The 17,718-nt window shown below is 40.1% G+C and overlaps 1 protein-coding gene across 1 annotated transcript in view; it reads left to right on the top strand.

The window, feature by feature from the left end:
• Positions 1 to 14,655: 14,655 nt before the first annotated feature.
• Positions 14,656 to 17,718, top strand: part of LOC150091239 (small ubiquitin-related modifier-like) — a 128,836-nt gene continuing 125,773 nt past the window's right edge. The window contains exons 1-2 of the mRNA XM_090382942.1: positions 14,656 to 14,816; positions 14,920 to 14,976. Coding sequence (XP_090239068.1) covers positions 14,802 to 14,816; positions 14,920 to 14,976 — 72 coding nt within the window. The 5' untranslated portion in view covers positions 14,656 to 14,801. The remainder of the gene's footprint in view (positions 14,817 to 14,919; positions 14,977 to 17,718) is intronic.

Here is a 17,718-nt window from a genome sequence, read left to right as displayed (position 1 = left end):
TTGTTCTGGAGTAGATGGTGTGAGGTGTCCTAGGAACATGCTGTCCAAAATATTGTTTATGGTCTCCTGCCACGTCTTGGTGTAAGTCCCGTGTTGCATCCTGGTTGCTGGAATGACTTTTCCCTTTGGGAGTTTATTTGTTGCAACTTTGTATACGACCCCACAGAGGTCGTCGTTACCCGTTGTTTTGACTAGCTTCTCCCAAGAGTGCTGCTTCCGCCGACGGATCAGGGCAGTATACTGGTTTCTTTCTTTGTGATATTGCTCTAAGAGCTGGTCTACACACCTACACACGTAGGTGTGTAGACCAGTGTAGACCAGCACGTAGGTGTGTAGGTGGCGCCCGTCGGTACGATCACGTATGTGTGTTGCTCTCAGTAATCATTAAAATTAATAAAGTTATGCCTAAGTTTATAAGGTGATTTTAGTATCGTTATACTCCTCAAATGACCCTGAAGAAGAACACACCAACTTCAAGGCGACCAAGGCACCCAGGTATTTATTATTTGCAGTTTCTTTTCATATTACAGAATCTCATAATCGGACATGATCAAGCTGTATTAACGCTCTGACAATTGACCAGCACCACCACTACCGCTGCCGGCTACAGATCAAAGTCAGACTGCACTGCTGTAGGTTAGTACTTGCGATCAGTTGCCCTGGCGATATGCGTCAATTACTAATTCCTGGAAATTCACCCCCCCCCCCCGGAAACAGATTAACTGCATTCCTAAAGTCGGTGACAAGCTTTCTGAACTAAATACCATTAATTTAGCCGGTGAAACCTTCAAACACGAGCATTTTCCATCAGCCATCCAAATATGACCGAGTTAAATTAAGTATAGACGAATGCAAATTATGCAAATTAAACACTGATCTATGCATTATCTGTGTTACGTGCTACGCTACGTTTTGTGGATCATGCCTCAAAATTGATTTAAAAAAGATGAATAAGCAAAAGAGAGACTCAATTTTTCATGTTTTTCATGCAAGGAAATACCTGACAGTGAGTCCCTCAACAATGGATCAAGGGCACCTCCCCAACGTAGTGAGATACCCTGCACATCAACTGAAACTGAATCATCTGCACAGAAAAATAAAGCTAAAAACATCCTACCACACCCCAGCGGAAGCACTACACTGGAAACTTCCGATCAGCAGGTACAAATCGCCGTTGGCGACAATCATTTCCCAACAGATGACAGCACTATTTCCACGTCTCTTTTGCAACGCACAGCAGTTCCACGCCGCCCTGGAGGAATCATATATGATGTAGCTACCTCGGGCACAAGTTGTTGCCAAACGGTAACAACTTTGATACACAGCGAACACTGCCTGCAGATAAGTAATGATTATCTGATGCCCATAAACACGCCACTGAATATGCTTATTAATGAGGTCAAGCAAATCAAAGCCCAAAACTCAAGCCTACTTGAAGAAATACAACTCAAGGCACAAGTAGTTGCAAATAAATTCACTGTAGTGAACCAGCCTTCTACCATAGAATCCAACCTTCAAAATAGCAAAAGAGAACAATCCACTAATCAGCTCAACAGCAAAGATGCAGATTTCAATGAAGATTACTCTACCACCAAAATCATCAACAACTGCTCTGTACTCGTTCAAACAGCTCTACATCTTTCTTAAAAGGAGGCTTCCAGACCTGTAGACAGTACTCAAGGTGTGGCTTGACCATTGCTTTATATAACGGGATAATCACCTTCTTATCCCTTCTAGAAAAATTCCTGTATATCATTGACAAGACACCATGAGCTACCCTTGCAGCCCGTCTGCACTGTTCAGAAAACTTCATGTCTGCCTGCACAATTACCCCCAGGTCCTTTTCGTTCTCTACCACTGTGAGAGTAGTACCACAGAGATGACACGTCACTCTGGGCTTGCTCCTTCCCATACTTGACATTTGTCAATGTTAAACTGCATTTGCCACCACTCAGTCTATCTGCTCAACTTTTTTAGATCCTGCTGCAGCAGCGCACTGTCATTAGTGTCCTTAACTTCGTATCTCAACTTCGTATAATATTGTTATTAGTGTCCTTAACCCTGCCAACCTTCGTATTAGTGTCCTTAACCCTGCCAACCTTCGACTGAAAACGTGGACATTAAGGTTGATATACCATCATCATCAATATCATTTATAAATACAGAAAACAACAATGGACCCAATCCTGAACCCCGAGGTACTCCACTAATAACATTAGTCCACGATAAGTAGTGTCCATTGATTACCACACTCTCTTCTCCCAGTCAACCATCCCTTTATCAATAGCAGCAATTTGCCTCCAAATGCCACACTGCTCCAATTTGTGCAGCAGTCTTTCATGTGCAACAGTATCAAAAGCCTTTCTAAGATCCAAATATATAATATGAAAGTTATCCCTTGCATCCAGTTCTTTTGTGACCACATCATAGTATCCAATCAAATTGGTCAGGTAAGACTTTCCCTTAACAAAACCATGCTGTGTCTGAGCTATAACTGAAGTCTTGTTCCTAGATGATCCTGCAATGCTTCTTTAACCACTGGCTCTATTAATTTTTCCTAGAACAGAAGTTAAACTAACAGGTCTATAATTAGTTTTGTTGCCCTTTGATCCTCCTTTGTGAATTGGGGTCAGATTTGCACATTTTCAGTCCATGGCTACCTCCCATGAGTCCAAAGAAGTAAGAAAACCCTTAGCCATAATTATGGCTAAGGGTTTTCTTACTTCCTTTGCTGATTCCTTTAATATAACTGGATAGATCCCGTCGACCCCGGGCGCCTTTTTTATGTTTATCTTCAACAATTTCTCCTCGACTTTCCTCTCAGCTATAACAAAATCATCCACCTCACTGCCAGAGTTTGACTCACCTCTGGCATTCCCCTCCCTCAATAACTCCTCATGTGTGAATGTAGAGGCAAAATACTCATTTACTGTGTTAGCCACCTGAGCAGGATCATCAAAAGTTGAACCATCAATATCCAGTGGACCAATCTGATTCATCCCTTCCATTCTACAGTTTACATAGGTAAAGAACTCTTTGCTGTTTTTCTTTGCATCCTTTGCCAAAGATTTCTCATAATCTGCCTAATCTCCTTTCTGACTTGGTTACAGTCCAGCTATGATATTATCTATCATAGGCTCTCAAGTCATCCGTTAATTTATATGTATCCCATGCATTTTTCTTCTCTACCACATGTGTCATTAGTTCATCTGACATCCATTTAGGCCTAAACCTTGAACAATATTTCTTAGTTGGTATGTAAAGCGTAGTAGCTTAAAAGATAAATTCTTTGAATGCTTCCAATTTTGAATTTGCTGTTGTTAACATCATCGGTTGGTTCCACCGTATAGAATTTAAATACTGTCTCAGACCACCGTAGTCACCTTTACGAAAGCAAAAACCCTTCCCTTTACCCCTGATGGTAGTACCTCTTTGAGTAAATCCCACTTCAGCTCACTGTGATCACTGCCACCTAATGTTTCCTTTATCTGCAGATTCTTAATGCACGAAGAATCACTACTGATAATCAGATAAAGAGTATTACTCCCTGTAGTTGTCTTCCGAACATGCTGATGTAGAAAACAATCATCCAATAAATCCACAAAGCCTTGCTAGTATATGAGTGACCAACCCACAAATTCCAGTCAATATCTGGGAAAATAAATCACCCATTATAAGACCCTCTGATTTACTGGCCCACTCTAGTTTCCTGTGCAGTTCCTTATTATACTCATCAGAGTCATTAGGCCTATAACACACTCCTACTCTCAATTTTGATCTCCCAATGCTTATTTCACACCAATCTGACTCGACACTGCACTCTCCGGCGATGTCGACTGGCTTCACTTCCTTGGATTTTATGTGTTTCTTAATTAATAGTATAATCCCTACTTCCTTCCTATCTTATCTATCCTTCCTGTACACATTGTACTCCCTAAATTCCCATTCTACATTCCTTATATCTCAGTGACACCACGTCTCTGATATCCCAACAATATCTGCCTTTGATGTTCTGAGCAATACCTCAAATTCATCAAAATTATTTACCAAACTCCTAGCATTGGTATACATGTACCTGGTCCTATTAATAGCTAACCGGACACAACCCATGTGTCCGGTACATGTGCTCATTCCAAAAGAAGCAGTGCAAGAACCAATTTCACCTCTGCCAGTGGCTATTGTCAATCGATTAGTCCTTGTATCCCCCCCCCACCAAAGGTAGCAGTTTTCCGACCCACCTAACACTGCCTCGATAGCATCAGCAAATATTCCTGCACCCTTTGGTGTTCCTTAATTGAGGTTGGTTTGAGAATGAGCTGGTGCGGTGTCGGCACAGAGAATCTTGCGTTTGGTTGTAGTTGTCCTTTGTGGTTTTTGGGATTTGATATCTGAAACAGTGGTCCTCAGCACTTGGGCATATGTGTGTGCATGCTGTGGCGTTTGTTTTGCCCCACTATCAATTTAGACCTGGAGTTTTGCCTTTGCTCGTTCACTCTCGAAGTAGGCCTCCCAACCTCGTGGAGACCAGGAGCGCGTCCAGAGATCTGAGGCATATGATGCAAGAAAGACCGCGTCCCGCTCTTTCTTGCATCATATGCCTCTACTAATGCTAAAGGGCGTTTCTAGGCCGCAGGTGACGATTTTCAGCTTAGATTTATCCCTGCACGTGTAGAAGCGATGATACGTTCTGTCCATGGCAAGTTTAGGGCAGAAAGGGAAGTAGGAAACACTAAAGTCATTGTTCTTTGTATTAATCGCACACAACACGTCGAAATTTATATGACAGAGGTTCTGTCCAAAGTCACACTGTTTGGGACACCTTCCCAGTCAAGTGCCAGATAGAAACGTGGCAGCCGCGCAATAAAGGCTGCCTCTCTATAGCTCTGTCGTGAGCCACATGGGGACCATGCAGTCTGGATACAGATAATGACGGTTATATCTGAAAAAAACACCCAATAAAATACCAAACGTTTCTCACCAAGGGACACCTGTGCTGGTTATCTTCTTTTGAGAACCCACTATAAATTTTAAACTATAGTTAAAACATATTTTTGACTAAAAATGTACGAGGTGATTAATCGTGCGTCCGATCACAACTGCTGCCATATCGGCGATCTCCGAGCCTTTTTGGCGAACTGTGCCAGCTCCCTTTCCTGGCCCACTTTATCCACCCTGACGGAGGGAGTTGACGGTCCTCCTGTCCCCACCCCACCCCTCTTTTTTTCCTCTGGTAGGGCATGGGCATGCCCCAATGACATATGATTGGGGTCGTCTTCACTATTTACCCCATTCTTCTGTCTTTCTCCCCCAACCGTCAGTTTCCCTCCCGCTGTCTATGTTCACGCCAGCGTACGCCCCACACATTAAAATCTAACTTTGTTGAAATTACTTTTCCCCTCACATTTTGGCTTCTCAGACTTCAATCACTCTCTCCACGCAATCGATCAATTATTAAATAATTATTATTTGTATATATAGATTTATTTATTTTTTAAAAGTCCTAGCCACTGAAATCTCAGGAAAGTAGGTGGCAGGACCTGCCAGAGTAAATACAAACTATTAGGTACATGGTCTGCCTCCACGGGGCGAAGTGCGGGCAACGTATACTCTTCTACAGATACTTCAATGGGCAATGTTCTTCTGAATTGGCTTCTATAATTCGCGCTCTCTCTTTCAAAATAGTCCGAACACGTGCCGCCCCCCAGCTAACATCCATTTACTGTCCAACTTCAAACTCAAAGAACCAATTTTTCATCCTCCTCGTTTATTAATTCAACTGCCGTTTTCTGGAACAACCTTCCATCATACGTATTTCCTGAAAATTACAGTCTACAGAAGTTTAAGTCCAATGTCAACAAATATCTTCTTTTGTCTTCTCAACCTCCAACCGAAGCACGGTACTAAATACTATAGGTTCTAATACCTCTCGTGTTTGGGGTTTACATAAAAAAAAAAACGTCGGGCCTCTGCAGAGGTCTGGCGGCCAAATTGCCAGAAGAACAACGGTGCATGACACCACACATTCCAAGAGTCACGCGCTTTTAAATCTCTGGCTTTTAGGGCGAACTGTATCACACCACAATGTAAACTGGGCGGAGATGGGGGAAACCCCTTGTGCCGTCTGACCCCAAATTCACTTTACCTAAATATCTTTGTAGCCCAGGTACACCCTTTCATGGAAACGGTCTTTCCCCTCTGGCGGTGCCGTCTTTCAGCAGGATAATGCGCCATGCCACACCTCCCGAATTGTTCGAGACAGGTTCGCGAAAAATGAGGAAGAGATTCCCTGGTATTGCTCTGGCCTCCAAATTCCCCAGACATCAATCTCATCGAGCATCTGTTGTTTTTGTTGGAACCGCAACTGCGATTAGCGGCGTCTTAACCACGGATCTTACAGGAGTTAACGGATTTGCTGGTTTCGTGTTGGTACCATATACCACAAAACACATTTAGAAATCTTGTAACTTCCATGCCTCGCAGGGTACCAGCTCTTTTTGCTGCACGTGAAGGTCCAACAATGTATTAGGTAGGTGGTCATAATGTTTCGGCTCATCGGTGCATATATATTATATAATATAATATGCAGTATATATATTGCCAGTAGCATGGAAAACCGTAGAGTGAAAATTTAAATTAAATAAAGAAATTTTTATTTCTCTATTTAATTTTTGGATTAATTTCATCATATATACATATATATATATATATATATATATATATATAGATAATTGGCATAAATATCTTCCCAAAGAGTAAAATGTGTAATTAATGGAAATATAAGAAATCATGCAAATGGCAATCATCACAACCAAACATACATTTTATTGCATTTACTTGTACAAACTGAAATGACACGTTAACATAATAGTATTATATACTGTAAATCAGCAAAATAAGTCCTCAATAGTCTTGAAACGTTTTGCCATAGAATTAATCAACTTCTGGATATACGGTTGCTTTATTTCCTGGTACCACACCCTTACAATGCTCTCCTGCAGCTGAATATTACTGGTTGGCTTCTTCTGAGCAATTTTAGACAACATTATATACCAACAATTTTGAATAGGGTCCAAATGTGAACGTTGCCCGGCTAATCCAACACTGTAATGCCATTTTTTCTGAGGTATGACTGCACCTTAAGGGAGAAAAACGAGGGAAAACATTGGTATAAGTATGTTTTAAGCCTTGTGAGACAAGAAGACAATCTCATTAAATCTAAATAGCATAAAACTGACCAATTTTGCTGTGTGTCAAGGTGGTGAGTTCTGTTGAAAAATGCAGTTTTGGACGTCTGTATGGTGATCCCTAATAACGGGCTTCAGGCACTCCTTCAAGATTGCAATATAGGTTTCTGAACTCACCGTTCCACTAATAAACTTAATTCACCCGACCCCCTTTGCTTGCTATGCATCCCCAGATCATCTGACTGGCGGGGAACTTCACAGTCGGTGTTATGCAGTCAGGATGGTATGCATCCGATATTCGTTTTCTAATATATTCGTTCTATCTCAGACATGCAGGTTGAATTTCGATTCGTCAGAAAAGAAGACGGTGTCCCATTTCTCTTTTGTCCATGACACATGCGTTTTAGCCCAAGCAACTCGCTTCTTCCTCACCTATCGGCCAAAGCGGAAGCCTTTGTTGTCAACAAAGGCTTCTTCTTGGATAGATAGGCATGCAGATCACTTTCCGAAAGCCGTCTTTGGACAGTTCATGCACTTGTTTCAACACCAGAGGCCATCTCAAAGTCCAGTTTTAGATCAGAAGCATTACTACCTTGGCGATTACGCAGGCATAGCCGTTTCAAATATCGATCTTGGGAAGGCGTAGTAGTAGTAGTAGTAGTAGAAGTGGCATGTGATGCAAGAAAGCAAATGTATGAGCTTATGCAGCATCAGCCAAAAAAAAAAAAAAAAAAAAAAAATCACACCATTCACTCCAAATGCCTGTCCAGTTCCTCCTTAAATTTATTCAACCTGTCAACTTCCACAACGACAGATGGAAGTTTGTTCCAGCAATTAACCACCCGCTGGCTAAATTCTGCCCAGACACGATAGGAGGGAGTATATGATGAGAGCCTTGTCGATCAATTCGGCCCTGGAAAGATTGTGCAAGGCTCAAGGGGTAGAATTTTTTTCAGCCTGGAATGTACTTGTTAACAGGAGAGATTGCTTCTACAGGGATGGGATACACTTAAATAGAAAGGGTGCAAGAATATTTGCTGATGCTATCGAGGCAGTGTTAGGTGGGTCGGAAAACTGCTAGCTTGGGGGAGACAAAGACTAATGGATTAACAGTAGCCACTGGCAGAGGTGAAAGAGATTCTTGCACTGCTTCTATTGGAATGAGCAGAAGCCTGAAAAACAAGATGCAGGATATTTCAGAGACTGCTGGAAGTCATTGTGATACAAGTAAACACATGGGTTGTGTTAGGGTAGCTAAGAATAGAAACAAGTGCAGGTATACTTGCGTGTACACCAATGTACACCTCTACTAATGCTAATGCTAATGCTAATGCTAAAGGCAACTTTCCACGCATCTATTCTACATCTGTCTTTTCTTAATTTGAAATTAAGATTTCTGATGTCTGTGTGCGAGGTTGGCCTGTGCGGGCGAAGCTCCTCGAAGCTCTTGGAACAGAGAAGTTTTTCCTGATTTATTTTCTGATTTATTAGCTTAAATTGTCATATTAACTTATTTTCTAGAGTAGCTTTATATTCCTAGTTACGATACTTAGTTTAAAGTTTAACTTAGAAAGAGATTTTGTAGGTATTACTTAGTATCGGTAACGGTATCAAATCCACGTGTTACAAATTGAACGAGAGGTCTTTTTTTAACCAAATTTAGTCGATTTATTAACCAATTGTTATATCAAATTATCTTCTATAAGTAGATTATAGACCTAGTCAGGATCCTTAGTTTATTCTAAATTGAGATAGCGAGATTTGGAAGCTAATCAATACTTACCAGTCCGTAGAAGTACCGTTCGAGAATTCCCGCCAATTTTACACGATAGCATAAGCTTAGTGTAGTATAGTGCATAATATAATATTGTCAATTAATCAGTAAATCTATTAATCTTGATAAACTTTATTGTCAATTAAATTGTATTTTTAACTCTATATATATATAACGACTTAATCGTAACAAATAATTAATACATAACTATAGTGGTACACGTGATACGGAAGTTGTATAAAAGGAATTCGTAGAAAACACTAGATACCGAAAAAAAAAAAAAATATAACATAACTGTTTTGGGATATAACTTAAGGATTTAATTTTTGTTTTGAAATTTTATTGAATTAAATCGGAATCATGACTCTGACCAGAGCAGCAAAGCAAAAGGCTCAAGCTAATGGGAGTGCTGTGGTTCAGGGGAGAACTGAGGGGGGCAGTTGCCCTCTGAATCACAGTCTTTTAAAATGCACTGTTTGCGGAGCAGTCGGGTACGTGACATGATACTGCCAAGGGGGTGTCTTTGTGTGTGCACGATGTAAGGAGTGCAAGGAAATCAGGCGACAACTCAGCGTTGTTATGGGCCTTTATGAGAGCTTGAAGGACAGGGTGGATGCCCTCGAAGGAAATAAATTGAGGGGCACATCAAGCTCTCAGCTGCCCACATCAACGCCAGAGCTTGCACTTGGTCATCAGGCAACACAGAGGCAGCCCCCTAGGCAGAATGCGCTGGTCCCACAGGAACTAGTAGCTGTTGTTGACTCTATTGTCAGGGAAACAGGGAACATGCTTTGTAAAAAGGATAGGTGGAATAGGACCAGGGTATGTCTGCCAGGGGCAAAGGTTGATGACGTTGTAGAGCGGATATCCTCTTTTAAGGGCACAAAAGGTGATATAGTTGTACACGTTGGCACTAATGATATTAAGAGTAGGAGACCGGCGGAATTACTTAGCAAGTACAGGTCAATGTTGAAAAAAAGCCGTGAATTAGGGTTGAATTTGAAAGTGTCTGCAATTCTGCCCAGACACGATAGGAGGGAGTATATGATGAGAGCCTTGTCGATCAATTCGGCCCTGGAGGGATTGTGCAAGGCTCAAGGGGTAGAATTTTTTTCAGCCTGGACTGTACTTGTTAACAGGATAGATTGCTTCTACAGGGATTGGATACACTTAAATAGAAAGGGTGCAAGAATTTTTGCTGATGCTGTCGAGGCAGTGTTAGGGGGGGTCGGAAAACTGCTAGTTGGGGGGATACAAGGACTAATAGATTAACAGTAGCCACTGGCAGAGGTGGAAGTGATTCTTGCACTGCTTCTATTGAAATGAGCAGAAGCCTGAAAAACAAGATGCAGGATATTTCAGAGACTGCTGGTAGTCATTGCGGTACAAGTAAACACATGGGTTGTGTTAGGGTAGCTATGAATAGAAACAGGTGCATGTATACCTGCGTGTACACCAATGCTAGGAGTTTGGTAAATAAATTTGATGAATTTAAGGTATTGCTCAAAACATCAAAGGCAGATATTTTTGGGATATCAGAGACGTGGTGTCACACAGATATAAGTAATGCGGAACTGGAATTTGGGGAATACAATGTGTATAGAAACGATAGACAGGACAGGAGAGGAGGAGGTGTTATGCTATTAGTTAAGAAACACATAAAGTCCAAGGAAGTGAAGCCAGTCGACATCGATGGACAGGGCAGTGTCGAGTCAGTTTGGTGTGACATGAGCATAGGGAAATTAAAATTGAGAGTAGGAGTGTGCTATAGGCCTAATGACTCTGATGAGTATAATAAGATATTGTACAGGGAATAGAGTGGGCCAGTAAATCAGAGAGTCTTATAATGGGGGATTTTAATTTCCCAGATATTGACTGGAATTTGTGGGTTGGTCACTCGCACACTAGCAAGGCTTTTGTGGATTTATTGGATGATTGTTTTCTACATCAGCATGTTCGTGAGGCAACTAGAGGGAGCAATACTCTTGATCTGATTATCAGTAGTGATACTTCATGCATTAAGAATCTGCAGATAAATGAACCACTAGGTGGCAGTGATCACAGTGTGTTGAAGTGGGATTTACTCAAGGAGGTAACTACCATCAGAGGTAAAGGGAAGGGTTTTTGTTTTCGTAAAGGCGACTATGATGGTCTGAGATAGTATTTAAATTCTATACAGTGGGACCAACTGATGATGTTACCAACAGCAAACTCAAAATGGGAAGCATTCAAGGAACTAATCTTGGAGGCTACCAGGCTTTACATACCAACTAAGAAATATTGTTTAAGGTTTAGGCCTAAATGGTTGTCATATGAACTAATGAGACATGTGGTAGAGAAGGAAAATGCATGGGATACATACAAATTAATGGGTGACATGGAAGCCTATGATAGATATAAGTTGGTCTGTAACCAAGTCACAAAGGAGATTAGGCAGGCAAAGGCAGACTACGAAAAATCCTTGGCAAAGGATGCAAAGAAAAACAGAAAAGAGTTCTTTACATATTTAAACTCAAGAAGGAAAGGGATGAATCAGATTGGTCCACTGGATATTGATGGTTCAACAGTTGAGGATCCTGCTCAGGTGGCTAACAATCTAAACGAGTATTTTGCATCTACAATTCACGCATGAGAGTTATTCAGGAAGGAGAATGATGTAGGTAAAGTAAACATTGGCAGTGAGCTGGATGATTTTGTAATAACTGAGAGGAAAGTGGAGGAGAGATTGTTGCGGATAAACATAAAAAAGGCACCTGGGGTGGATGGGATCTATCCAGTTATATTAAAGGAGGCAGCAAAGGAAGTAAGCAAACCCCTAGCCATAATTATGAGAGCTTCTTTGGACTCAGGGGACGTACCCATAGACTGGAGATGTGCAAATGTAACCACAATTCACAAAGTAGGATGAAAGGCTGACACAAGTAATTATAGACCTGTTAGTTTAACTTCTGTTCCAGGTAAATTAATGGAGGCACTGGTTAAAGAAGCACTGCAGGATCATCTAGACAAGAATTTAGTTATAGCTCAGACGCAGCATGGTTTTGTTAAGGGCAGGTCTTGCCTGACCAATTTGATTGGATACTATGATGTAGTCACAAAAGAACTGGATGCAGGGAATAATTTTGATATTATATATTTGGATCTTAGAAAGGCTTTTGATACTGTTGCACATGGAAGACTGCTGCACAAATTGGAACAGTGTGGCATTGGAGGCAAATTGCTGCTATGGATAAGGGGATGGTTGAGTGGCAGAAGACAGAGAGTGGTAATCAATGGACACTGCTCAACGTGGACAAATGTTATTAGTGGAGTTCCTCAGGGTTCAGTGTTGGGTTCGTTGTTGTTTTCGGTGTTTATGAATGATATTGATGATGGGATATCAAGTTTAATGTCCAATTTTTCAGATGATACAAAGGTTGGCAGGGTTGTTATGGACACTACTGACGCTATGCTGCTTCAACAGGATCTGGAAAGGTTGAACAGATGGGCTGAGAGGTGGCAAATGAAGTTTAACATTGACAAATGTAAAATACTACATATGGGAAACAGTAACGCCAGAGCAACGTATCAACTCTGCGGTACTACACTGACAGTGGTGGAGAATGAAAAGGACCTGGGGGTAATTGTGCAGGCAGATATGAAGTTCTCTGAGCAGTGCAGACGAGCTGCAAGAGTAGCTCATGGTGTCTTGTCAATGATATACAGGAATTTTTCTAGCAGGGATAAGGAGGTGATTGTTCCCTTGTATAAGGCAATGGTTAGGCCACATCTTGAGTACTGTATACAGGTCTGGAGGCCTCATTTCAAGAAGGATGTAGAGCTGCTGGAACGTGTACAGAGAGGGGCAACAAGATTGGTGAATGGAACAAAGAGTTGCTCTTACGAAGAAAGGCTTAAGTTTTGCAAATTACAGAGTCTGGAGACTAGGCACCGGCGAGGTGATCTGATAGAGGTGTATAAGGCTTTGAATGATTTGAGCATGCTTAATGCCAATGGGATTCTTCATCTTGCTCAGAATAATCACCTCAGTGGGCATAAATTCAAATTGAGGAAGGACGGATGTCGGATAGATGTGCAGAAATTTGCCTTTGGCCAGCGGGTGGTTGTTTGGTGGAACCGACTTCCATCACTTGTTGTTGAAGTTGATAGCCTAAACAAATTTAGAGCTCAACTGGACAGGTATTTCGAACGAACGGAGGGGTGAAATGGGAGTGGTGTGTGTTTATGTTTTTTTTTTTTTTTTTTGGCTGATGCTGAATAAGCTGGCTTTTTTGCATCATATGCCTCTACTAATACTAATACTAATACTAATACTAAAGGCAACTTTCCACACATCTATTCTACATCTGTCTTTTCTTAATTTGAAATTATGCCCCCTTAGGTTCCTAATCTGAACAAGTGGAAGGATCCGATCAGAATTCAGCGTGCTCAACCCTTATATACCTCAATCAGATCACCGCGCAGGTGCCTAGTCTCCAGCCACTGCAATTTGAAAAACTTAAGCCTCTCTTGGTAAGAGGATCCCTTCATTCCCCTCACCAATCCTGTTGCCCTTCTCTGTAAAACGCTCAAGTAAATCTACAGCCTTCCTAAAATGAGGCTTCCAGACCTGTACGCAGTACTCAAGGCGTGGCCTGACCATTGCCTTATACAGAGGGATAATCACCTCCTTCTCCCTGCTAGCAAAATTCCTATATATCATTGACAAAACCCCATGATCTGCCCTGGCAGCCTGTCTGCATTGCTCAGAAAACTTCATATCTGACTGCACAATTACTCCCAGGTCGTTTTCATTTTCTACCACCTTAAGTGTAGTACCACACAATTGGTACGTTTCTCTGGGGTTACTTCTACCCATATGCAGTACTTTGCATTTGTCAAGGTTAAAGTTCATTTGCCACTTCTTAGCCCATCTGCCCAAATTATCTAGCTCCTGTTGCAGTAGCACACTGCCATTACTGTCATTAACAACCCTGGCAACCTTGTATCATCTGCAAACTTCGATATTAAGCCTGATATACTTTCATCAATATCATTTATAAATATACAAAACAAAAGTGGACCCAACACCGAACCCTGTGGGACTCCACTAATAACATTATTCCACGAAGAGCAGCACCCATTGATTACCACCCTCTGTCTTCTCCCACTTAACTATCCTTTTATTCATTGTAGCAACTTACCCTTAATACCATTCTGCTCCAATTTGTACAATAGTCTTCCATGCGCAACAGTGTCAAAAGCTTTCCTGAAATCCAAATACTGTATATGATATCAAAATTATTTTTTGCATCCAGTTACTTTATAATCACATCATAAAACTTAAAAAGCATAAGACATTTCAGAAAATCTATCCTTGAAATAAAATACAAAACCAAATAAATATATATTTATATATATTTTTTATATATACTGTGTATATTTTTATATATATAAAATTTATACGTTGCCTTCTTATATATATATAATATAAATAAATAAATAAAACAGATGCCAGAAGCTATAATATACATATATAAATATATGTAGCTCAAAATATATAAATATATGTAGCTCAAAATATATAAATATATAATGAAAATATATAAATATTATAGAAATAGTAAAGAATAATACATACCCTAAGAATTTTTCAACAACTAAAACACTTATTTTATTCTTTTAATTGATTTTCACTCTGTGAACTCTTGGAACGGTAGCGTTAGCGCCATCTTCGCATTCGCTTTTTGGATTATTTTGTGATGTGAATGAACATTAGTGGTTTGTTCGCCAAATATATGTGTAGTTTCGTGCTTTGTGTTTCAACTTAAAAAGACAGTTGCTTTCTTTCATTCCAACCTGCCATGTCCGATCACCAGGTACTATGGTTTTTTGTTTATTTGTTGAGAATTGATAGTTAGGTTTAATTTCGTTAATTTTCTATGCGATCTTTATACTTTTTATTGTTTCTTGTACTTTTAGAAACCGGAAGGAAGTGATTCCGGATCTGAATATATCAAACTCAAAGTTGTTGGACAGGTGGGTCTCAAAATAACATCTCTTTGTGATTTTTCCATATTAGTGATCGATATTTGTTTAATTGTGTAGTATATATCATGATTTGTTTTTATTAAATTTTGTATTGTAGTGGCGCCAACAAGAAGAACCAAATTGGAGATAGAGATAGAGAATGCGGGGGGGGGGAAGAGTTTCTCTAGAGAAAGTATTCCCTAAGCCTAAAGTGACTTCTCCGTCAAACGAAATTGTTTGACTAAATCGAAATTTTGTCATATGATGACTGTTTCTTCTTTGTAGTTTTCTGGGTAAAGTAGTATGTCGAAAATATGACAAAGTGCCAAAATTTTGCGTTTCGTTTGCATTTCATCACGTTTTTGTTAATGAAAATATATTCCAACGAGCGTGTAATTAACATTTGCAAAGAATTTCTGATAATTGATAATTAAATATGAATAAGTCATTCGTCATACAGAAGCATTACAGTAATATTGTCATTTTGATAGAAATTCTTTGTACTGTGTTTATGCTTATGTTCATACGTTGAAAAACGAACTTGACTGAACATCAAAATAAAGGAAGAAAATTCGAAAGGATAGCTGCTGGCGCACCGCTAGGCGTGTCTTACCAGAATATTACAAAAATATTCATAAGTATTATAATTATTGCCGCCATAGTATTTTTACTTTCTTCCTATATTGTTTTCTTTTTTATATTACTGTATTTGACAATAAGGTGCACTAGACCATAAGTTGCATCCATATTTTAAAATTAGAATTCTAAAAACAAATATTGCATATGTTTGAAAGAGATATGTACAAGTAAAGGTATAATTTCTTGGTTGGAGGGGGAGGCCAAAATGTCTTTCAGCTTCCCTGTTTCATACATAATTCAACACCTTCAAGGTTTAGGCTTAAATGGTTATCAAATGGACTAATGAGATTCGTGACAGAAGAAAAATGCATGGGATGCATATAAATTATCAAGCGACTCAGAAGCCTATGGTAGATATAAGCTAGTCTGTAATCAGGTCACAAAGGAGGTTAGGCAGGCAAAGGCAGATTACGAGAAATCTTTGGCAAAGGATGCTAAGAAAAACAGCAAGGATTTCTTTACTTATATAAACTCTAAAAGGAAGGGGATGAATCTGATTGGTCCACTTGATATTGATGGTTCGACTGTTGATGATCCTGCTCAGATAACTAACAAACTAATGAGTATTTTGCATCTACATTCACATATGAGGTTATTAAGGGTTGAAAATGGCAGAAGGTTATCAAATTGTAGCAGGGTGCTTAATGATTCGGTAATAACTGAGAGCAAAGTGGAGGAGAAATTGTTGAAGTTAAACATAAGAAAGGCACCTGGAGTAAATGGGATCTATCCAGTTATATTAAAGGAGGCGGCAAAGCAACTAAGCAAACCCTTAGCCATAATTACGAGAGCATCCTTGGACTCAGGGGAGGTCCCCACGGACTGGAAATGTGCAAATGTATCCCCCATTTCACAAAGGGGGATCGAAGGGTGACACAAGTAATTACAGAGCAGTTAGTTTAATTTCTGTTCCGGGTAAAATAATGGAGTCACTTGTTAAAGATGCATTACAGGATCATCTAGACAAGACTGCAGCAATAATTCAGACACAGCATGGGTTTGTTAAGGGAAAGTCTTGTCTGACAAATTTGATAGGATATTATGATGTGGTTACAAAGGAACTGGATGCAAAAAAATAATTTTGATATCATATATTTGGATTTCAGGAATGCTTTTGACACTCTTGCGCATGAAAGACTATTGTATAAATTGGAACAGAATGGTATTAAGGGTAAGTTGCTACAATGGATAAAAGGATCGTTGAGCGGGAGAAGACAGAGTGCTAATCAATGGGTGCTGCTCTTCGTGGACTAATGTTATTAGTGGAGTCCCACAGGGTTCGGTGTTGGGTCCACTGTTGTTTTGTATATTTATCAATGATATTGATGAAGGTATATCAGGCTTAGTGTCGAAGTTTGCAGATGATACAAACGTTGGTAGGTTGTTAATGACAGTAATGGCAGTGTGCTACTGCAACAGGATCTAGAAAATTTGGACAGATGGGCTAAGAAGTGGCAACTGAAGTTGAACCTTGACAAATGCAAAGTACTGCATATGGATAGAAGTAACCCCAGAGAAACGTACCAACTGTGTGGTATTACACTTAAGGTGGTAGAAAATGAAAGACCTGGGAGTAATTGTGCAGTCAGATATGAAGTTTTCTGAGCAATGCAAACAGGCTGCCAGGGCAGGTCATGGGGTTTTGTCAATGATATGTAGGAATTTTGCTAGTAGGGTAAAGGTGATTGTCCCTCTGTATAAGGCAATGGTCAGGCCACACCTTGAGTACTGCATACAGGTCTGGAGGCCTCATTTTAGGAAGGATGTAGATTTGCTTGAGCATTTTACAGAGAAGGGCAACAAGATTGGTGAGGGGAATGAAGAGAGGATTAAGTTCTGCAAATTGCAGTGGCTGGAGACTAGGCACCTGAGCGGTGATCTGATTGAAGTGTATAAGGCCTTGAATGGTTTGAGCTAGCTAAATTCTGATGGAATCCTTCCACTTGTTTAGATTACGAACCTAAGTGGACATAAATTCAAATTAAAAAAGAATAGATGTGCGGAAATTTGCCTTTTGCCAGTGGGTGGTTAATTGCTGGAACAAACTTCCATCTGTCATTGTGGAAGTTGATAGGTTAAATAAATTTAAGTAGGAACTGGATAGGCATTTGG

The sequence above is a fragment of the Mastigoproctus giganteus genome, chromosome 1, assembly GCF_048544385.1.
Source record: "Mastigoproctus giganteus isolate SK-2022 chromosome 1, ASM4854438v1, whole genome shotgun sequence".
In the NCBI taxonomy this organism is placed as follows: domain Eukaryota; kingdom Metazoa; phylum Arthropoda; class Arachnida; order Uropygi; family Thelyphonidae; genus Mastigoproctus; species Mastigoproctus giganteus.
Note: the sequence above shows the minus strand (reverse complement) of the source record. Positions and strands in the feature narration are given on the sequence as shown.